General features: G+C 36.1%; 1 protein-coding gene across 1 annotated transcript in view; it reads left to right on the forward strand.

Annotated features, from left to right (window-relative positions):
• FNDC3A (fibronectin type III domain containing 3A) overlaps positions 1–24818 on the forward strand; it is a 160569-nt gene that overhangs the window by 49127 nt on the left and 86624 nt on the right. The window contains exon 3 of the mRNA XM_029209729.1: positions 10064–10139. Coding sequence (XP_029065562.1) covers positions 10064–10139 — 76 coding nt within the window. The remainder of the gene's footprint in view (positions 1–10063; positions 10140–24818) is intronic.

Below are 24818 nucleotides of genomic sequence, written 5' to 3' on the forward strand. Positions count from 1 at the left end.
TCATTGAAGAGACTGTGGGTTCTACATTGGGTATATGTGGCTCCCTTGTCAAATGTTAGTTGTCCATATATGCATGGGTTTGTTTCTGGGCTCTTGATTCTGTTCCATTGGTCTGTGTTTCTGTTTTTATGCCAGTACCATACTGTTTGTTACTATATCTTTACACTACAGCTTGAAATCAGGAAGTGTGATGGATCCCACTTTATTCCTCTTTCTCAGAATTGCTTTGGCTATTTGGGGTCTTTTGTGGTTCCATATAAATCTTAGGATTATTTTTTTCTACTCTAAAAAAATGCTATCGGAATCTTCATGGGGATTACAGTGAATCTATTGATAGCTTTGGGTAGTGTGTGCATTTTAACAATATTAATTCTTCTAATCCATGAACACAGGTTACCTTTACATTTATTTGTGTCTTCTTTGATTTCTTTCATAAATGTTTTGTAGTTTTCAGCGTAGAGATCCTTCACCTCCCTGGTTAAGTTTATTCCTAAGTATTTTATTGTTTTTGATGCTACCGTAAATGGGATAGTTTTTTAAATTTTTTCAGATAGTTCACTGTTACTGTATAGAAATGATACTGTTTTTGCATGAGAATTTTGTATCCTGCAACTTCAGTGAGTGTGTTGATTAGACCTAACAGTTTTTTTGGTGGAGTCTTTTAAGATTTTCTGTGTATAAAATTATGTCATCTGCCAAAAGAGAAAGTTTTACTTCTTCCTTTCCAATTTTGATGCCTTTTATTTCCTTTTCTTTCCTGATTGCTCTGGCTTGGACTTCTAATACTGTGTTGAAAAGGAGTGGTAAACGTGGGCACCCTTGTTTGTTCCTTATTTTAGAGAAAAAGCTTTCAACTTTTCACCATTGATTGCATGGGCTTGTCATATATGGCTTTTATGATGTTGAGATACTTTCCTTCTATACCTAATTTGTTCAGAGCTTTTATGATGAACAGATGTTGAATTTTGTCAAATGCTTTTTCCTCATCTATTGAGATGATCTTTTTAATTTCATTCTGTCAAGGTGATGTATCATGTGTATTGATTTGTGTATGGTGAACCATCCTTGTGCCCAGCGATAAATCTCACTTGATCATGATGAATAGTCCTTTTAATGTGCTGCTGACTTTGATTTGTGGTTACCCTGTTTTTCAAGTATGTTAACCCCTTCCTCCATCTGCTTGCTTTAGACTGATAATCATATAGTCTCAAACGCATTCTAAAAAAGAAGAATCTACATTTTCTTACTCTCCTCCTCTATATTTTATGATTTTGATGTCCTCTTTTACATCTTCACGTTTATCCTTTTGCTGTTCCTTGTGTTTATCATTACTTTCACAAATAGATTTTTTTTTTCTTTTTGATTTGTGTACTGACTTATTTAAGTGATTTACTTTCCAATTGTGATTTCCTCTTTTCTCTATCTTCTTGCTTCTTTTATACTTAGAGAAGACCTTTCAATATTTATTTTAGGGTAGGTTTAGTATTACTGTATTCTTTTAGTTTTTGCTTGTCTGAGAAATTCTTTCTCTCTCCTTCTATTCTAAATGATAATTCTGCTGGGTCGAGTATTCTAGGTTGCAGATTTTTCCCTTTCAAGACTTTGAATATATTTCACCACTCCCTTCTGGCCTGCAGCATTTCTGTAGAGGAATCACCTGATAGCCTTATGGGGGGGTTCCCTTTTAATTAACTCTTTGTTTTTCTCTTGTTGCCTTTAGATTCCTCTTTTTTTTAACTTTTGCCATTTTTATTATATGTCTTGGTATAGGTCTGTTTGGGTTCATCTTGTTTGGGACCCTCTGTGCTTCCTGTGTCTGAATATTTGTTTCTTTAAGTTTGGGAAGTTTTCAGCCATAATTTCTTCAAATATATTTTCAATATCCTTTTCTCTGTCTTCTCCTTCTGGAATTCCTATTAATGCATAGATTGGCATGCTTTATATTATCCCGTAGGTCTCTTATATTGCTTTTATTTTTTTTCTAATTTGGCTTTCTGTCTGCTGTTATGATTGGATGATTTCCATTATTCTATCTTCCAGATCACTTATTCGTTTTTCTGCATTATTCATTCTGCTATTCATTGCCTTTAGCTCAGCTTTCGTCTCGCAAATGAATTTTCCAATGTGCTGCTGAATTTGGTTTGCTAGTATCTTGTGGAGAATTTTTACATCTATATTCATCAGGAATAATGGCCTGTAGTGTGCTTTTCTTGTAGTATCCTTTTCTGGCTTTGGTATCAGGGTAAAGCTGGTCTCATAAAATGAGTTTAGGAGTATTCCCTCCTCTTCAATGTTTTGGAAGAGGTTGAAAAGGATTACCATTAGTTCTTCTTAAAATGTTTGGTAAAATTCACCAGTGAAGCCATCTGCTCCTGGGCTTTTCTTCATTGAGAGATTTTTGATTAGTGATTTAATCTCCTTACTGGTAACTGGTCTGCTCAGATTTTCTGTTTCTTCCTGACTCAGTCTTGGTAAGGTGTATGTTTCTAGGAATTTTTCTGTTTCTTCTTAGTTGTCCAGTTTGTTGGCATATAGTTGTTCATAGCCTCTTATGATCCTTTGTAATTCTGTGGTATCAGTTGAGTTGTAATGTTTCTTTCATTTATAATTTTGATTTGGGTCCTATTTTTTCCTTGGTTAGTCTAACCAAAGGTCTGTCTGTTTGCAGATGGCATGATCCTTTATGTAGAAAATCCCAGGGGACTTCCCTGGTGGTCCAGTGGTTGAAACTTCACCTTCCAATGCAGGGGGTGCAGTTTCGATCCCTGGTCAGGGAGCTAAGATCCCACATGCCTTGCTGCCAAAAAAACAAAACAGAAGCAATATTGTAACAAATTCAATAAAGACTTTAAAAATGGTCCACTTCAAAAAAGAAAATTTTTCTTTTGAAAAGAAAATTCCAAAGAATCCTTACAAAAATGACTAGAGCTAATAAACACATTCAGCAAAGTTGCAGGGTATAGGATCAACAAAAAAAATGCAGCTATGTTTCTACACATCAGCGGTGAAGAATCTGAAAACGAAGTTAAGAAAATAATTCCATTTACAGTAGCATCCAAGAGAATAAAATACATAGAAATAAATATTCCCAAGTTGGTGAAAGACTTGTATGTGGAAAGCTACAGAAATGTGCTGAAAGAAATTAAAGATGACTTAACTAATTAAAAAGACATCCCATGTTCATGGACTGGAAAACTTAATATTGTAAAGATGGTAACACTGACCAAAGGAAGGTACGGAGTCAATACAATCTTTATTAAAATTCCAGCGGCCTTTTTTGCAGAAATGAAGAAGCTGATCCTTAAACTCATATGGAATTGCAAGGGGCCCCAATAGCCAAAACAGTCTTGAAAAAGAATAACAAAGTTGTTGTTCAACAACTAACATTTCTTGATTTTAAACCTACTATAAAGCTACAGTAGTCAAAATAGTATGGTACTGGCATAAGAATAGATATATATAGGCCAATGGAATAGAATTGAGAGTCCACAAATAAACCCATATCTCTATGGCCAATTTGTTTCAGACAAGGGTGCCAAAACTGTTCAGTGGGGAAAGAATAGTCTCTTCACAAAACGGTGCTGAGACAACTGGATATCGACATGCAAAAGAATGAAATTACACCACTACTTCACACCATATAGAAAAGGGAACTGAAATGAAGCAACAACCTAAATAAGCTAAAACTATAAAACTCTTAGAAGAAAGGAAGAGTTCATCTTCATGACCTTGGACTCTAAGTGGAGTCTTAGATATGACACCAAACTTACAAGCAACAACAACAGCAAAATAAAATTAGATAAATTGTACTTCATCAAAATTAAAAATGTTTGTACATAAAAGAACATTATGGGGCTTCCCCGGTGGCTCAGTGGTTGAGAATCTGCCTGCTGATGCAGGGGACACAGGTTCGTGCCCTGGTACGGGAAGATCCCACATGCGCTGGGCCCGTGAGCCATGGCCGCTGAGCCTGCACATCCGGAGCCTGTGCTCCGCGATGGGAGAGGGCACAATGGTGAGAGGTCCGCATACCCCCCCAAAAAAAGAAAAGAACATTATGAAGGAAGTGAAAAGACAACTTTCAGAATGGGATAAAATATTTTCAAATCTTGTATCTGATAAGGGTCTAGTATCCACAGTATATGAAGAGCTTTTACAACTCAACAAAAAGAGACAACACAGTTTAAACTGGGCAAATGACTTGAATACACATTTCTCCCAAGAAGATACACAGATAGCCAAGAAATACATGACATAATGCTCGACATCATTTGTCAGGGATGTTAGGGAAATGCAAATCAGAACCACAATGAGATATTACTTTATATCCACTGGATATCTATAATCAAAATAACAAGCATTGGCAAGAGTCTAGAGAAATTGGAATCCTTGTATATTGTTACTGGGCATGTGAAATGATGCAGCTGCATAAGGAGCATGTGGTGGTTCCTCAAACAGTTAAATGTAGCGTTACTATATTACCCAGCAGTTCTACTCCTGGGTACATACCCCCAAAATTGAAAAGAGGAACTCAAATATTTGTACATAAATGTTTACCATAGCACGATTCTCAATAACCAGAAGGTTGAAAACAGTCCAGTTGTTTATCAGGGTCTGAATGGATACATAAATTGTAGTATATCCATACAGTAGAATGTTATTTAACCATAAAATGAAGTACTGATACATGTTACAGCCTGGATGAACCTTAAAAACGTTATGCTAAGTGAAAGAAACCAGTCATAAAAGATCACATATTGTATGATTCTATTTATATGATACATAGAAATGGGTAAATCCATAGAGACAGAAGGCAAATTGGTGGTTATCAGGGTCTTAAAGAGGGAAAAAGTAGAGTGATTCCTTAATGGAAGTGGTGTAGTAAAATGTTTTGGAACTAGAAGAGGTGGTGGTTGCACAACATTTTGAATGTACTAAATGCCTAGAATTGTACACTTTATTATTGATTTATAATTAATATGTGAATTTCACCTCACTGAAAATATTAATAGTGACATTAATGGATTATAATAACATCGATTTTTAAAAGAATCCATGAGCCCATACTCATACTAAGAAACATGTAAAGTTGGGGTGTAGGATAAGGGGAAGAATTCAGAAAAGAAGTCTCTTCTTTTTTTTTTTTTTTTTTTTGTTTGTTTTTTTGCGGTACGCGGGCCTCTCACTGTTGTGGCCTCTCCGGACGCGCAGGCTCAGTGGCCATGGCTCACGGGCCCAGCCGCTCCACGGCATGTGGGATCTTCCCGGACCGGGGCACGAACCTGCGTCCCCTGCATCGGCAGGCGGACTCTCAACCACTGCGCCACCAGGGAAGCCCAAGAAGTCTCTTCTTAATAGAAGAATGCTAACTAGTAACTACAGAAAGAATGGGTTTTTTTTAATTGCCATTTTACAGCTACCACAATAATGTTTGGTAGTAATTGTTGAAACCATTGGGTGAAAGGCTGTTAGGGAATAGAATATTCAGAGAGTCTCAAAGTATCACCATATTGATTGTTTATTACTTTCAAAGGGAAATGCTATCTTTATAATAGAGACATCTAAGAGATAATCACCTAAAACCAAGTGATCAAACTTAACACCACTCAGGTATTCTAAAATGGTATATCAAAAAAAGAGTGAGTGTGAGAGTGAGCAAATATGGCAACCCATTAACAATTGGTGAATCTAGGTGAGGGGTATATGGGCATTCATTGAATCAGTCCTGCAGTTTTTCTGTACATTTGAAATATTACAGAATAAAAGTTGGGGTAAAGATGAAATTTGAATATGACCCTTCCCTGTTTAATAGCCTTGCCTAAAGGTTTAACTCCTTAGCTTTATATTTAAGGATCTTCATGATCTAGCCCCTGCTTATCCTCCCAATTTTATCTCTTTCCATTGCATTTCTCAAACTAGTTTAGACTTTAGCTATGCCATACTTCTTCCCATTTTCAAATTGTCCGTGATCAATTTAAAGACCTTCTAGAGAATGGACTTGAGGATACGGGGAGGGGGAAGGGTAAGCTGGGACAAAGTGAGAGAGTGGCATGGACATATATACAACTACCAAACGTAAAATAGATAGCTAGTGGGAAGCAGCCGCATAGCACAGGGAGATCAGCTTGGTGCTGTGTGACCACGTAGAGGGTTGGGATAGGGAGGGTGGGAGGGAGGGAGACGCAAGAGGGAAGAGATATGGGGACATATGTATATGTATAACTGATTCACTTTGTTATAAAGCAGAAACTAACACACCATTGTGAAGCAATTATACTCCAATAAAGATGTTTAAAAATATATATATATCCGTGATCTCTTTCACCCCCATGACTTCATACATGCTGTGTGTGCTCTCTTCTGGAATGTTCTCTCCCCATCTTTAGCTTGTTAATTCTTGGTTGTCCCTCTGAACATTATGTAGCTATCATCTCCTCCAGGAATCTTCCCTCATCATTGTGGGCTGAGTGGAATCTATAGTACATTGTTCATATCTCTGTTACACCTCTTATTACACTGTACAGTTAATTGACTGAGCACTTGCCTGTTTCCCTCACAAGACTGTGTATTCCTTGAGTCCTTGGACTGTGATTTATTTTTCTTCTTGATATCCATAGTGCATATAAGAGTAGGTGCCACACAGTGGGTGTTTAATAAATGATTTTTAGATAAATGAATAAATTTAACCTCCTACCATTTTCCTGAACGTCTTATTATAATTTAAAAGAGTTTATCCTTTTTTACTTAATATCAGGATATATCGGTTGTATGTGTACCATGTTTGGTTTTCTTAGTTTTATTTCTTTTTCCCAACTTTGTAGTGAATGAATTCATCACAGGAATTATTAGTATTTTATAGAATTCCATAGTACAACCAGTACTAACAGAGGATCATAACTGAAAGAGGTAACACACATGTAAAGCAGACAGCATAGTGTGACACAGTAAGCACTACTTTGGGTCTTGAACCGCATTAAGAATTTAGTGAAATCTAATGAAAATAGTGAACCCTTCCGTAGAAAATTGTAATATCTACAGAGAATTTCATATATAATTCTGTGTGGTTCACAAACCCTTTGAATAGGTATCTATGGCCCCCAGGTTAAGAACTCCTGTGCTTTAACCCAGTGCTGGCCTCAGGTATCATCCTTTAGTAATTCACTACCTCTACTCAGTTCTAACACTAATAAGGAAAGGAGTGAAAGAAACATAATGGGCTAAAAAATTTTTTAAAGAACCATGGATTTGTTTGAGATTGATAAAAAAATGTATTGGAAATAAAAACAAACTGAAAATCCTCCAGCCCACTTTCAAAATTGTAAGTTTTCTTTAAAACAACTGTTGGATCACAGAGGGCATGAAGAAGTAAATGGCAGAAAATCTAAAAAACAATAGTGAAAATATTCTCTATGGTTAAACTGAGTAAAGTTCATGGTTTTAAGTGCATATATTACTAAAGAAAGAATAAAATAGAGTATTCAAATGAAAAAGTTAGAAAAACAACATGGTAAGCCTAAGGAAAACAGAAGAAAGGAAATAATAAAAGTTGAAAATAGAAATTAATGCATTAAAAGAAGCCTACTTAGATGACTGTTGTAACCTCCTGATGAAGAGTTCTTCCTATATCTGGTTGCTACACTGCAGCCAGGGCGATCCACCATAGCATTACCTGCTTACGTAACTCTTCCTTGCCCTTAGAATGGCTCACAAGACCCTTCTTAACCCAACTCCTGTCTACCTTTCCCCATATTTCTAACCTTTTTCCTCCATCATTTCCCCAACCCTTATCTCCGCCTGCCCCATTCTCCAACCGTATAGAACTACAGAACTTCTTTTGGTTCATTGAATTTGATAAACTATTGATGACGTTTCCTTTCCTGGAGCTTTGCATTTGCTCTTCTCTATACCTTAAAGGCCTTCCCACTCTTCTTGCCTAGCTAGTTCCTTCTCAGTCTTCAGGACTCAGCTTAACTTTTACATTCTCTAGAAAGCCATTAAATACACAAACACACACACACGTGCATATACATGTATACACACACATGCTCAGGTAACAGACTAAGTACTTGGTCCTGTGTGCTCTGATAGTGCTTAACTTCTGTCATAGCACTTATCACCAGTCAATGTCAAAGAAATGTTTGAAGAAGAGTAGTAATCGAGGTACACCATCAGAAAACATATTTCTAAGGTTACAGTGTTTAAAATGATTAAAATAAAAACATTTCCTAAGCTACTTTTGCCAAAGTAGACAGTGTTATGGATGAGACACAGGCCAGAGGAGTATACTGTGTGCTAAAGGAGCTATCTTAAATTTAGCAGATTGTATTGGTTAGCTCTCTAAGGAAAAAAAATATTTTTGGATCTTCTCCAGATAAATTTGAGGTGCATTAAAGAACTAAATATAAGCAATTAAATTATATAAAACTAGAAGAAAAGAACAACTAGCATTTTTAATCAAACCTATAGGTCAGCTTTGTCCAATGGAAATATAATGCCAATCACATAAGTAATTTAAAAAATTTTAGTAGCCACATTAAAAAGTAAAAACAGGAAAAATTAATTGTAATAATTTTTATTAACCCAATATGTCCAGAATATTATTTCAATATGTAATCAATATAAAAATTAACAACAAGATACTTTACATGGTTGGGTTCTTTTGTACTAAATCTTTGAAATCCAGTGTGTATTTTACACCTATGGCACATCTCCATATAGACAAAGACAAGCCACATTTCAAGTGCTTGATAGCTAGCCACAAGTTAAATTTAGAAGCAATAGAAGGTGTCACAAAGGAAAAAATAGGTAACATTGGCTACAGGAAAATAAACAATTAAAAAATTTGAGAAGACAAAATGGGAAAATATTTGCAGCATAATGTAGTATATTATTATTATTACTACCATTATTATTCAGAGAATTCATATGAATTGCTAAGAACATTTAAGACCCCCAAAAATAAAGAAAGATGACAGACAGCCAGTTTACAAAAGAGCCAGTAGCAAATGTAAAGATAGAATTTAACGTCATTAATAATCAAAAAAATGCAAATTAAACGATAGTAATATACTGTTTTCATCTATCAAGGTAGCAAAGATTTTAAAACTATAATTTTTAGGGGTGCAGAGAATGTGGTTAAATGGTGTTCTCATAGACTGAGGAGGAACGTGAATTTTGTAAAACCCTTTTAAAAACTAGTTTAGCAACAGATAAGGGAATTCTATTTCTGGGAATATATCATAAGGAAACAATACTAATTATAGAGATGGGAAAACTACATACCAAAATGCTCACTACCTAAATTCTTTAATTAAGAGAATGGTTAAGTAGTTTATGGTATAAACATTCGATGACATACTTTGAATAATAACATTGGAAAAGTCTTTTTTTAATATTAAACCAAAAAAAGACACAGAATTGGAGGTCTTATTTTCCCCCCTTATATTTAAGGGGGGAAATTAAGCCTATGCATAGAGAACAAGACTAAAAAATTTATGAGAATGCTAACAATGTTTATTAGGATGGAGGGACTTCAGTTTTTTTCCAGTTTTTTTTGTTTTTCTGTTTTTCAGATGTCATAAGATTAGTGTGTATTACCTATAAAATAAAAAGAAAACTACTCAAAATTATGGGATTAATTTAACATATTTTTAAATATATTGCTAATTTGAGATGTTATACTAATTCAGGGGTGCCATCTTATTCTCTATCAATTTGTACTTTATTTTTAGAAAAACACAATACTTTACAATTGGTGAAGTAGGCATAGATGATCCAAATATTCAGTAGTTTAACTCCATCTTTGTTTCAGAGTGAAATTTATTGACTTTCCAATAAAATTGTGCCACTGTCTTTTTTTATTCCCTTACTTTTGGCTTGAGTCTGACCTCCAGAAAAATGAAGTAATTAATACTTTTCAACAAATGTGTAATCCCCATTTCCCTTCCCAGTTCCATATGATTAAATAGCTCACATCTACTCTCTTACTAGCAACATTTAATATCTTGATATACTGATTTACTCTGTTGCCCCTTTGATTAATACTTCTTCCCCTCATTTTAAGGTTATCCTGGTACAAGTTAACCCAGGGGAAGCATTTACAATAAGAAGAGAAGATGGACAGTTTCAGTGCATTACAGGTAAGAATGGTTATTGTCATTTGAGACGACTAAAATTTATGATACATAAAAGTGTATGTGCTTGTAGTTTCTTCCTTTCTTTCTCACTACCACCACAAGGCACAAACTGAATACTTTATGGCTTAACTATTACAGTAGCATCTTAATTAGTCTCTTTGCCCTGGTTTCTTGATTAATCCTACTATAATGTCACTCCCCTGCTCAGAAATCTTCAGTGAATCTAGTTCAGGTTCCTTAGTCTTTTTGAAAGATCATTTCATCTTTTGCTTGCTTCCCACTTTCCTTTCAATACTGTTTCCCTTCAATCTTGCTAAGTTGGTTTATTCACTGTCTCTGAACCTTTCTTGTACTTACTGTATTCTTCTTCTTATCTAGAATTTACCCATATCACCACTACCCCCAGCCTATCCAAATGTTTCCAGACTGAGCTCAGATCTTATCTTTAAAAGGTTTTTTATAAAGTCTTTAGTAAGCATCCCTTCCACACTACTTACTAGCCAACACCCCCCCACACACACACACACATTTGTGCCAAACAAAAATGTCTCCAGATATCACCAAATGTTCCCTGGGAGGCAAAATCACCCCTAGCTGAGAACCACCACTCTGTGTGAAGATGAGAGCAATAAAAAGGTCACTAGCTTTGGAATTAGAGAACCTGGTTTTAAACCCCAACTCTGCCACTTAACTGGCTGTATGAACTTTTGCATGTTATTTAACCTCTATCAGGTACGTTTCTCAGTAAAATTCCTATCCCTGTGCATAATAACACACCTCATAGGATAATTGTGAGGGTTGACTAATATGTTTATAAAGCACTCTAAACCAGACCTGGCACATAGAAGGCACTGAGTAAGTGGTGATGGTGGGTACTGTAGCGGTGTTTAATAGAAAACGACCCCATCTCCTGTGAAAGCCCAAAACACCAATTATTGTGCCATTCATTTAGCAAGAGTGTACTTTTTTGTAACATTTCTTCCAGTTAGTATTTTGAAAAGCCATTTAAATTTTGTGTGTTTAACTTGGAATGTTTATTCAGTCTCTCCGGCTAAGTTTTAATAAGGACTTTATGGGCAGATACCATTTCTTACATTCCTTTGTATTCCCTTCAGTTCTTGGCCTTCCACATATTGGGTACCTATCTAATAGTTATTACTTTCATTTGAAAAGAGCACGTTAGAAGTGGGGGGACCGTATGCTTTATCATCCAAACCAGGATACTTTAAGAGTGAAAGTGGACCCTAGCAATTACTCCACAACAATCAGTGTCAGCCAAGACTGTCCCTGGCAAACCAGGACTTATGGTACCTCCCCCCCATTTAACCTGGGCTGTCAAGTCAATGCAAGCAAAGAAGTAGATCTAACACTTTCTAGAGAAGCAGTTAGCTCAATAATTACAATTAAAACTTTTAACCTGCCATTTAAACCTTACATATCTTAGAGTTAGCACTTTCTCTAAGTCAATTTAAATCTTTTGAGCAGCAGTTATTTGGTAACTTCACAAATAGGAATGGTCCACATATTATGAGCTTAAAAGAAACCAGGTAGTAGAATTCATAAACAGTATAATAAACTTTGCCTATCTTTACTTGTCAATTAGGTTTTCACAAAAATAACTTCATTTTTATACTGGGTACCTCTTAGAATGTAAGTTTTTAGTAGAGCACACACCTTAGGTTTATTTGTACATCTCTTTTTAAATTGTTTTCAATAAATATTGTTTATGATGGAAGCATTTTAACTAATATAACATTGGTCTTTTCAAACACATCTGCAAATGAAGATACTCATTACTGTTTTAGTGTGACTTAAAATACAAAAACTGATCATTGCAATTGGATAACCAGACTTTGAATTTTAAATAACTTATATTTTAAAAGTCAATTTGTAAGTGTAATTTGTAAACCCCTTCCCTCATAAAATCAATTTAATTGATTTTTTATGTGGCACTTATCCCTTCAATCAGAACCAAAAAAGCGTATCTAGTTTATAATGTGCCTGTAGTGCTAACAGTATCCTAATAATAAGAACTGACTATCATGTGAAGGATTTTTAGGCAGGGACACATTTCTTTGCTTCAGGAGAAAACGGAGACTCTTCTCTCTGTACATCAGATTATAAGAGTGGAGACTTTGTTTTAAAATTACTACTGGGCAGAGTTTTAAAAACACAGGAAACTTTAGCGGGAACCATACAGAAAGTAAAAGGCTCTCCTCTCTTTATGTTTTTGTTTGTCCAAAATTAAAAGATGGGATATAGATGAAAGGTAGTAGTGAACAAGAGACTGGGTTGAAGTCTTTGTGAAGACCAGCATGCCCTCAGTCCAAGCAAGAGAAGACAGGACAAGAAAAGGCTAAGGACTGCTGGGGCTCATCCTCTCCTCCCTTTTTTTGCTCTTTGCCATCACTATTTCTATCACATGGCAGTCATCTTCTTGACCTAGTTCTTGAGCTAGGTAAAAAGTAAGAGTATAGGTAGAGGTGAAAAAGAGAAAGTGTTAAGGGAGGAAAATCATGTGCCGATGAAACTGACAGAAAAATAGGGTGCCTAAGGCCATCAAGTTAGGAAAGCTTTTCTTTTCACAGCCACTATACTAAGAAAACCTCTGTAGTAAAACCTAAAGAATTGAGATAAATCCAGTGTAAATTAATAAGCATTTGAATTAAAGACTGTGCTTTTTAAAGTAGTTTTATTACCTATCAAGAATTTATAGAAACCAAAACTAAGTTAAAGAATCACAGGGAATATTAGAGATCTAAATAATTCCCCTATTTTATTGGAGGTTCAGAATTTGTGAGATACAGCTAGTTATGGGCAGAGCTCAACATACTACCTTTTTCCTACTGTATAGCATACTGCTTAGGTAGATGAAACTGCTAATATTTTTTTCATGAATTTACAAAGTCTCTGCTGAGGTATACTGTACCAGCTGCAAGGGATTCAGAGAAGACTATGACACAGTTCCTGCCATTCAGGAACACAGTGTAGTAGGGGAAACGGGGGAAAATTAACAATTGTACAATATAAAAAGAATCATTAGAAATATGCATAGGGTATTGTGGGAGCATAGGAGGACTAATCACAGAGTGATTATGTCAGGGAAAAAACCCTTCAAAGAAAAAGTGACACGTCCTTGTCTTTCAGGAAAATACCAGTTGGCCAAATGGACAAAAGGGTCTCAAGAAAGTGTTTTAGGCAGAGAGAATAGCGTACAAAAGCAACAGAAGGAAAGAGCAACTTGATTTATTTGAATAACTGCAAAGAGATTGGAATAGCTAAAAACAAAACAAAACAAAAAGTTGTATAAAGGGGATATGGACAGAGATGAATCTGAAAATATAGTCACCTCTTGAAATGGCTTGACTACCATACTAAGAACTTTATTATAAAGGTGAGGAAGAGCCATTGAAGGAGATTATACAATAGAGTTAATATCCAGTTTACAGTTTGGAAGGATCAGTGAAGTCTTCCTTTTCTGTTACCATGTGCTCCCCTGTTAATCTGAAAATCTCCCTACTTCAAACACCTAGAAATGTTCAATAAAATGTAACAAATATTCTTTTAAATGCATTGCATAGCTTCTCTCTCTTGCCTTCACCCCTGAAAAAAGAAGAAAGAAAAAAAAAGAAAAGAAATTGTTATGGGCCAGAAACAAGGACTTCTCAATATTTGTTTTTTAAAATATGTTTCATATTTATAATGAAAATAATATACTTTGTTTATTTAATGTGATCATTTTTTATTGTTCCATACCATTCTTTCTGAGTCTAATACAGGATCTGATGTCTGTCTTAACTTACCTTTTGCCTTATTTCATGTCCCTTTAGACAATGCACAACTCTTAAATATATAAAAGTGTAGCTCCCTGCCTTTTACTACCTTTCAGTTTGCCATTCTGCTCATTGGTTAGATTTATTTATACTACCTGATTCTAACCTATACCTCATTTTTGCCATCTTAAGTCACTGTTAATGGGTTTTAGCACAAATACCTCATTACTTTTGAAATTGAAGTACTACCTTGAATCTCTTTTTTTTTTTTCTATTAAAAGTTATTTTGAAACATCTAACAACTTGATGTTTTTTGGATTTTTTTAGTGATTGGATTGATGGTATGTCAACAAATTGTTTTTTGTATAATGATAGATATTATGGAAATTCATTTTTGCTTGGTAATTGTGCATAGGAATGTAAAAATTTATTATGTGAATAAATCTTAAGGTTTAGCATTAATAGATCTTTGTAACAAGTGCTAAAGACTGCCCTTCTTAGTTTTGTTTTGTGGGGAGGTACACAGAATAGAGAATTAACCGAAGTTTCTGAATTTGGCTTACTGGTGATGTCCTAGAAGCACATTTTGTAGAGAGTATGTGGTGAACTCTTAAGATCCCTGTTGTAGAGCTGGCTTTCCTGGCAGTAAATTGGTACCCATCCTTCAGACATTATCTGTTCTGTGAAGTGTTTGCAGACAAGATCTTTCTTCAGTTTCTCGCCTCTTCTACCCCTGGATACACATACAGAAATCATTGAGGGCAGAAATTGTTTGACGTGTTTGTAAATCTCGTGTCTTGCATAGCGCCCAGCACATAGAGAATGCTCAGTAAATGTTTAATTAAGTTGAATGAGAAAGAGAAAAAACTAACCTTTCTTGAGCATTTCCATGTGCCAAGCAAATGGAGTCTATATACACAAAAAATTTTATCTAAAAATCCTGCTTATTGAGAGGCAGGTATGGCTTTCTTTTTTTTCCCTTCTTCCATGACATCTCAAAATGAATAAATAGGACTAAATAATAAGAATTTATTAATTAAATATCTAGTGGTTTTGCATTGTTATGGTATGATTCTTCTGTGGTATGTGGTATGATTCCGTGCTGTCCGTGCAAGATACAAAGCTATCTTTAAAAAAAAAAAAGAATATATAAACCAGCTATGATTGAATAGTTTTTATATGCCCTGGTCCCTTCGAATGATATACTTTAGGAGAGAAAGATATTGATGAATGTTCAATTTTGTTAATCTAATAAGGCAGTAGTTAAGCAAATGCTACCTGGGTTGGGTTTCAGCTCTGCTGCTTACTATTACATCAATCAGATTACATTAAGCAATTTAGTGATTATTTTTACATCCTGTCTTATACTTGTTTGTGTAAAGAGAGAGAGAGTGTGTGTGTGAAAGAGTCTATCCATCAGAGGATTTGGAATATAATTAGTCATAGAGATTATTATTACACCATACCTTTTTGACATATTGTTTATATCTGTGGAATCATAAAACCCAAAAAGCTACATCAGATATATAAACCCTAATTATGTTGATCATGGATTAACCAGATCTACATTTTGATGATTTGTTTTGCAACGTTGCTTCCACAGTTGCATTTCAGCACAAATGAGGACCTCATATTCTTCATCCATTCATTCAGTATTCAGTAAGAGACAAAAGTTGAATAAGCAAACACTCTTTATTTCCTCAAGGTTATTTGACAGATTTTCTCATATATCTTTATGGGAAGATAAAACAGAATTTCGTCCCTGGCCCACTGCCAGTCTAAAGCTTTGTCTTATGTTATATTATCCAGGACTTTGTTCTTTTTTTTTTTTAAATAGATCTTTATTGGAGTATAATTGCTTCACAATACTATGTTAGTTTCTGTTGTACACTAAAGTGAATCAGCCATATGCGTACATATGTCCCCATATCCCCTCCCCTCCCATCCTCCCTATCCCACCGCTCTAGGTCATTGCAAAGCACTGAGCTGATCTCCCTGTGCTGTGCGGCTGTGTCCCACTAGCTATCTGTTTTACATTTGGTAGTGTATATATGTCCATGCCACTCTCTCACTTCACCCCAGCTTACCCTTCCCCCTCCCCGTGTTCTCAAGTCCATTCGCTGTGTCTACATCTTTATTCCTTCCCTGCAACTAGGTTCATCAGTACCATTTTTTTTTTTAGATTCCATATCACTAATCATTAGAGAAATGCAAATCAAAACTACAATGAGGTATCACCTCACACCAGTCAGAATGGCCATCATCAAAAAATCTAGAAACAATAAATGCTGGAGAGGGTGTGGTGAAAATGGAACCCTCCTGCACTGTTGGTGGGAATGCGAATTGATACAGCCACTAGAGAAAACAGTATGGAGGTTCCTTAAAAAACTAAAAATAGAACTACCATACGACCCAGCAATCCCACTACTGGGCATATACCCTAAGAAAACCATAATTCAAAAGGAGTCCTGTACCACAATGTTCATTGCAGCATTATTTACAATAGCCAGGACATGGGACCAACCTAAATGTCCATCATCAGATGAATGGATAAAGAAGATGTGACACATATATACAATGGAATATTACTCAGCCATAAAAAGAAATGAAATTGAGTTATTTGTAGTGAGGTGAATGGACCTAGAGTCTGTCATACACAGTGAAGTAAGTCAGAAAGAGGACTTTGTTCTTTAGGGCTCTCTTTCTGTGCACTTTTAATCAATAGCTTTGACAAAAATAAATGACACATTTATAAAGTTACCAGGTATCAGACAGTTACCAAGGACAACTAATAACATTAAGCTCAAGAAGATCACAATATATTGAAATGATAGGTCAAAACCAATAGGATAAAATTTAACAGGAATAATACAAAGTTATACATTTTGATTTAAAAAATTAATTGCACTGGTACCATATAGATGATGTGTATCAGAGTTCCTTTTTGAAACTGACTCTTGTCAATTAAGCACAAAAGGAGCTTATTACTGTGATACTGAGATCCTCTCCTTTCTTCCCTTTCCTTCCTAGCACTTAAGTCCTAAAGTCATTAGATGGGGCAGAACTATGTAGACACTTGTCTTAGTCCATTAGGGCTGCCATAACAGAATACCATAGACTGGGTGGCTTATAAACAACAGAAATACATTTCTCACAGTTCTGGAGGCTGGCAGTCCAAGATCAGGGTGCCAGCATGGTCAGGTTCTGGTGAGAGCCCTCTTCCCAGTTGCAGACTGCTGACTTTGACTGTAATCTTACATGATGGAAGGGACAAAGGAGCTCTCTGGGTTCTCTTTTATAAGAGCACTCGTCCCATTCATGAGGGCTCCACCCTCATGTCCTCATCACCTTCCAAAAACCCCACCTCTTAATACCATCACATTGGGGTTAGGGTTTCAATAAAGGAATTTTGTGGGAGACACAGACATTCAATCTATGGCAGCACTGCACTGGTGGGAGTTGGGGAGGTGAGCTGCAGTGCCCCAGAGTAGGATGTCAGAGCGGGAGGAGTTCATCACATAGGACAACAGCCTAGTGTAGAGAGTCAGAGCCCAAACAGAGTAAGGAGGAAACTCACACAGCAAGGTGGCCTGCTGTATGGACTCAGAGCCTAAACCGGCTGAGAAGGGTGTCCTCAAGAAGGGGTGGCCTGGTGTGGATCGGAGCCCAAGCAGAGTAAGGAGGTAGTCCACATGGTGGGGTGAGGGGTAGAATGGCCTGGTGTGGGAAGTCAGAGCCCAGATGTGGTGAGAAGAGAATATACACAAAACTGGAGTGGGTAGCCCAGCACAGGGCATTAGAGCTTGTGCGTGACCACACGGAGCCAAGGAAAGAACATTCACGTGGGAGTGGGGGTTAGGGGGCAGGAAACTCAACATGGGAAGTCAGAGCCTGAGTGACTTTCTGGGATGACAATATTGAATATCCCTTCTTTCTGGGATAACATCTTGAACTTTCCTTGCCCCAGACCTAGAATCAAAATGTATGATTTTTCTGGTTCAATTGCCACAGGATTTATTCTAGTTTCCTCCCTTTCCACATCTGTAACTCCTTTTCTGCTGTATAAGTCTTATCCCAGAAAGAAAGAAGTGCTGAGAAACGGATGGAGACATGTCAAAAGGATGTAGTAGACAGCTTGAAGGAACTTCCATTAGCAAAATCAGGCACAATTTGAGCATCAAAATAATGATAGATATGGATTAAAGCCCACTGAATAAAATAGGAAACAGTGAGTTCACACAAATATAAATAAATAAATGAATAAATTGCAAGTTGATGAAAAATGGACTGTTTACATAGTTTCAAACTATGTCCCCACAAAATACTTATTGATTAAAGGCAAAAAAAAAAAAAAGTATACAGTGGAGAAACCTGGCAGACACCGTCTTGGTCGGGTGATCAAATTGTATGTCATCAGTAATGTCAGAAATCAAAATTGTGTGCTACTTGATATGATGCATTAAGAGGAATATGGTGTCACTTCTGTGATATTTCTGCCAAAAATGCATGATCTGAATCTAAACTCAAGGAAATAGTAGACAAACTCAAATCTAGAGACATTCTACAAAATAACTAGCCTTTAATCTTCAAAAGTCAAGGAAAGACCGAGGAACTGTTCAGAATGATAGACTAAAGAGACATCCTAACTAGTTGCAATATGTGATTCTGAACTAGACCCTTTGTCTGGAAAGCACATTATTAGGACAATTGGTGAATCTTGGGTGGGGTTTGAAATTAGGTGGTTTATTAGTTCCTTAGGGCTTCCATAACAAAGCACCACAAACTGGGTGGCTTAAAACAACAAATTTAATCTCTCACAGTTCTGGAGGCTGGAAGTCCAAGATCAACATGTCAGTAGGATTGGTTCCTTCTGAGGGAGACTTTACGTCTTTTTCCTAGCTGCTAGTGATGGCCATCAATCCTTAGGGTTTCTTGGTTTGTAGATGCATCACTCCAGTCTCTGCCTCCATCTTCACATGGTATTCTCCCTGTGTCTCTGTGCCTTCACATGGCTCTCTTCTTAAAAGGATTCCATATTGGATTAGTACCACACTCTACTCCAGCATGACCTCATCTTAACTAATTATATCTGCAGTGACCCTATTGCCAAATAAAGTCACACTCTGAAGTACTGGTACTTAAACATATCTTTTGTGGGGGGGGGGGACACAATTTTACCCATAGCAGGTAGTAACAAGGTATCAATGTTAATTTCCTGGTTTTGATGGTTGTGTGGTTATATCGGAGAATACATACTAAATGCACACTAAAGTATTCCATGGGTGATGAGTCATCATGTCAGCATCTTACTTTCAAATGGTTTAGGGAAGGTGCCAGCTGGACATGCAGCTTTTTTTGTAAATTTGTGATTATTTCAAATTTTTTAAAAAATATTACTTTAAGAAAATGTTATTGGATATCTTATAGAATCTTTGGGAGTATTAGAGAACCATACCCAAGGCTAAGCTTAAGGAACAATGCCCTAAAACCATGCTACAGTACTAGTTTGATTGGGAAACCATCATGAATGCCATGACTGTACCCATGCCCTTTCTCCACTAAGAATTCAAGGTCACTTGCTTCCAGCACAGATACCACTTCTGGAACAGGAATCTTGTAGCACCCACCACTGCTTCCTACGTTATCAGCACCTATAGGAGAAATGTTCTTCACCTCACACCAAGGTGACTCCTCCAACACACAAAAGGACTTTAGATCATATGCATCAAAACGAATGACAGTGTCCACTATAGTGCAGGAGAGGAGAACTTAATTTTATGACTAGAACTTGCTTATTTTAGTAGAACTAGAGCTAAATGTGAGTCACTTATTGAATCTCACTTACAAAAGTAAAAACAAAATCCTGAATTGCAAAAATAGAAATGTATGTTCAAAACAGATGGTGTAGTACTGTGGTTAGATGGTATCCTTTTAACATGTTTGAAACAGGTGAGAGAGTTACAGGGAAACAGATTTTGACTCACAGGGAAAAACTGTCCAACAATTATGGCTGTATAAAAATGGAGTCATTGATTATACCAGACTCTCATCATTATGTATGCTTATGTACTGGTTAGATGATATTATAAAAAGTAATTCTTGCATAGTAAAAGAATTTTGGTTGTGCAAGTTCCAGCATTCATTCTATCTAAAGATTCTTTGATTCCAAAATAATCTTTTAATTAAACTGAGATCTCCTTATTTTTGGAAGTGAGTACTCTGAATGAGAGTCTTAAATTTAACAAGTATATCTGTGCGCTGGCACACTTCATAGAGTAATCGAGCTAGTGAATAGTTACTGCTCCTAATAGACCTATAAATAGCATGCCAACTAGCTAATTTACTAGTCCGAATTCCTAACGAAATAAACACTTGTGAGAGAAGCTTCCACTAAACTTCAAATCTTATAGGGACAGAAACAGTGATGCTGTCTTTAGCTTGGTACATAAAACCTTACTTGACGAAAATGGTCAAGGAATATTAGCTTCCTTCTATTTTGTTTCCTTAACAACAAAAATTGTCCTTTTTTTCTTTGATTCTCTGTGCTAAAATAATGCCTTTTGCTTAGTAGGCGTGCTGTCGATATTTATTAAAATTAACTGCTAAAATATCTTTAAATATATTGGTGTACTTGTTCGCCTTGGTAACTACTATATACTGAAAATATACTTTTATACTTAGGGGTATTTTAGTGCCTGAGTCTTCAATATGAGCACCAAATAAGATTGGAGGGTAATATGGAAATTTTAATTTAAAAATGTAAAAATATAAATGTAGTGAGCCATAGATAATGCCCAGATATTAATCATTTAGCCAAATCCTGGATTTCTGCCTATTTTCTTATGATTTGACTCTCACATGTAGAAAAATTGTCAAAGTGAATTCAGGTTTGTTGAAAGCTATTAACCTTTGTTTTCTCATAGCTCACCTTACTTAGGGAAGTCAGGAACCTAACTGACAATTCCAGAGTGTGTTGATTCTGAGGCCCTTCAACCACTAGAGTTAGTATGCCATCAATACTACCTCTAAATCTTCCTGCCTGCCTTTTTGCTTCCAGATGGCTCTGACCAGCTTCTGAGTAGTTACTCATGCTTACTTCACCACTGTTGGTGTCACTTTCAGTCTGCCAGTGGGAGGTTACTGGGCCATTGTTGCTTCTACTGTCACCTCATGCAAAGCGTGACCAGCACTGTTGCTCCTGGGGCAGTTATTGTCAGCACCTCTGTTCCTATTTTTCTTCTCTTTGCTGCTGCTGCTCTTTATTACTGCTTTTCCGCTCTCACCTTATCTCCTCATATACCTGATCCAGACTCTTCGTGCCATTATAGGGGTTTTTGAAGTTAAGGGAAGGTTTGTCCCCACTAGTAAGTACCACTGTGTCCTTCTCTGTGTGTTTTGGGATCATGGTGCGTATAAACACACGTCTAGCCTCCCTCATGCAATTGGTCTGCTCTTTCATATTTGCCATCTCCTTTGCAGAGCATTTTATTAGCAAGTCTCCTCCTAAGCTGAGCCAGATGACCTTTGAGGTACTTAATAAAACAATATTTTGTTAAATACTTACAAGCTCTGTATCCCATTTATCCCAACTCTGTTACCTCAGAGTGAATTCTCTGTGCTCCAAAAGTTGGAGCTCCTGGCCTTGCCCATCTCTGTGTTCTAGTCTGAATCCTTATGCTCATCAGATATAATCAGATCCCTTTTGTCTTTATAGTTTTACCTTTGCTAGTAATATCTCATAAATTAAATCATACAACATGTAGAATTTTATTTCTGGCTTCTTTCACTTAGTACAACAAGTTTGAGATCTGTCCATGTTGTGCATGTATCAATAGTTTGCTCATTTTTATTGCTGAGTTATATCACATTGCATGGATACCCCTATCTTGTTTATTTGCTCACTTGTTGAGGGGCATTTGAGGTGTTTCCAGATTTTGGTTAACATAAATAAAATGGTTGCAAATGTTTGTGTAAAAAAAATAAAAAATAAAAAAGCCTTTTCTCCCAGGTTGTCTTTGTTGGGGATGGGAAAGGAAGATGGAGTTTTCATGCAAGTAGGACTCCTAGTGACCTTCTCTGATACCCTGGAATACCTGAGACTTGTATACAAACTATGCTTCAGGCCCCATGAATCTTGTTAGATATGTCAGACCTTTGATATTAAAAATACCTCTGAAGTTTATTAGAGGTTAAATGTCTATTGTTTTATATATCATGGTCACTACACTTTTTGCTATAGTTACTATAACTAGCAGTATGAAATATAACTTTTCTTCCTAAATTCACAACAATAAACCTTTAAATAAATAACAAAATATGTGAATTAATGGTGCATTTTTAAAGGTACAGTCTGGGAGTAGGTCAGCCTGGGTTTTAGGATCAGTGGGTGGGAGTTAAAGGAAAACAGATTTAGCTCAGTATGAGGAACAACTTTGTAATAAACAGAGCTGTCAAAGAGACTCAGGAGCAATCAGTTTCCCATCCACCTTTGTAGGTGTTAATGCGTATACTGACTCTTCACTTGATGGTGCCATTAGGAGGTTTAATTTCAAAATAGGTCATGGATGGTTGGAGTTGATGCCTTTTAATAAGGTTCTTCACGAGTCTAAAATGTTATGATTCTATATCCTTGGGTATATTACTTGAATTCTGGCCATTATTTTGCACATAAATGAGGATGGGCTAGTGTGAATTAGATTCAACAATTTTCTACGAGCTCTCAAGTTTGTAGGTATTCGTAACTATGCTGATATCTTATGCCATATCTTAAATTTATTTTAATAATAAGTATATCAGTATTCCAAGAATTTTTTATAAGACCATTGATTATCTTTGGATTAATGACTTCTTTACTACAGACCTGACTGAACTTAATGAAGTTCTTTTCAGTCTACGGAAATTATAAGTAACTCAAGTCCAAATCATATGTAGTAGATTCTCATTCCCATATGATTAGCTATTATTTACTTTTTTCATAATTTAACAAACTAAACCATGGAGAAGTTATATCCTTTATACATTACTTAGAAAATCTTAACTACCCTTAGAAAATGCTCTAAAAGCATAGGTAACAATTTTTCATACTGGTGGAAATCACATTATTACATTAAAAAGTTTGCCCTTTACATTTTCTCCTTCTAAGATGAAAACATCAGTTCCAGTAGAGAGACTCAAAATACTTGTTTTGAAACATTAATGAGTCTTGTTTGTGAAAATGAACCATAATATAATCATCCATTCATAAATTCAGCCCATTTTAGGTTAAGTGAATGACTATGACTCATCCTGAGTACATTGTGTAATAGTCCCAGGTTGTCCCTAAATGCTATTAAATGTTACTTTTCAAAAGAAACTATTTTATATATGACTTAGTTAAGAAAAAATTGCAATGTTTATGCTAAAAAGGAAAATATAGGCAAATTATCTTCAATTCTTTATGTTCCTAATGAATAAAATATCACTGTTAAAGTTCTCTTGGAAATAGGAAATCTAAACCAGTTTAGTGAGTTCTGTTAAAATAAGTGATAAAAATCTCAATTTAAAAAAATTTTAGTGAGTGGTGATGGCAAAAGGAAAGTGAGACCCAGAAATATAATTGTGTAAAATAGCCAGCAAGGAAATGAGGATCTTAGTCCTACAGCCACAAGAAGCTGATTCCGCCAAAACCACATGAGGTTGGATGGAAGAGGACTCCAGCCTCCAAATGAGAACACATCCTAGCCAATACTTTGATTTTCACTTTGTGAGACTGAGTAGAGAATGCAGTCCATACTATGACTGGACTTAATGAACTGCAGAACTGTGAGCTAATAAATGGGTGTTTTTTTTAAAACCACTAAGTTTGTGCTAATGTTACACAGCAGTAGAAAACTAAGACAATTATAATATGAACTTTTTTTCTCTCATGCATTATGTTTAAAAGTCAATTAGTACTTGTATGGAGTTCTTTGCCCCATAGGCAGTAAAGGGACCCAGGTTACTTCTGTCTTGATCTCCCATCCCTAGGATCTGCACATCATACTCATGTGCATGATCCAGAATGGCTCACCACCATGTCCGTGTCCCAGACAGAATGGAAAAGAGGAAGAGACAAAGAGATATAAGACATGCCTTGTTTCTTTTAGGACAAACTCTGGAGATTGTAAAGATCACTTCTCACATTCTCATTGACCATAGCTTAGTTGACCACTTCTAGCTAGATAAGAGAACTAAAAATTGCCTTTGGTTGGGCTGACCATGGATTCCAGCTAACATTCAGGGGATTATTACTGTGGAAAAAGGGAAGAACAAATACTAGAAGCTAACTAATAGATGCTACAGACTATTTTTAAAAACAATAATAATAATTGAAAATCTTGAAAGACCCTCCAAAAGTAATTATAGTGTTTACTTATGGGGTGGTGGTGCATCACATGGGGAACAGGGATGGAGTGAAAGTTTTTCCTCTCTACCTTTTTATATTTTTTTCATTTTTGAATCTTGTAAATGTACTTCCTATTAAAAATAACGTTTTAGGGAATTCCCTGCTGGTCCAGTGGTTAGGACTCCGTGCTCCACTGCAGGGGGCACGGGTTTGAACCCTGGTCTGGAAACTAAGATCCCACAAGCCACGCTGTGCAGTCAAAAAAAAAAAAAAAAAACCATTTTAAATAAATAAGGGCTGTATATAAGAAACTTCCACCTCCCCCCTTTCTTTTTACCCAAAAGATACTTGTCTGCCTTCCCTCAGACACATTCACCTGTTCCTTTGGGATTAGTATTTCTCCATTCCTCCTCTTTGTCCCTCTTGAGATTTTTGTCATTTGGAGTTTAGTCAGTGAGCTCAGCCCAAAAGAGGCCATGTCAAATATGTATACATATATCCATACATATATATATATATATATAAAATGGATTAAGTATATTAGGT

The sequence above is a fragment of the Monodon monoceros genome, unplaced genomic scaffold (assembly GCF_005190385.1).
Source record: "Monodon monoceros isolate NGI ecotype Baffin Bay Population unplaced genomic scaffold, NGI_Narwhal_1 Super_Scaffold_8, whole genome shotgun sequence".
NCBI classification, from domain to species: Eukaryota; Metazoa; Chordata; class Mammalia; order Artiodactyla; family Monodontidae; genus Monodon; species Monodon monoceros.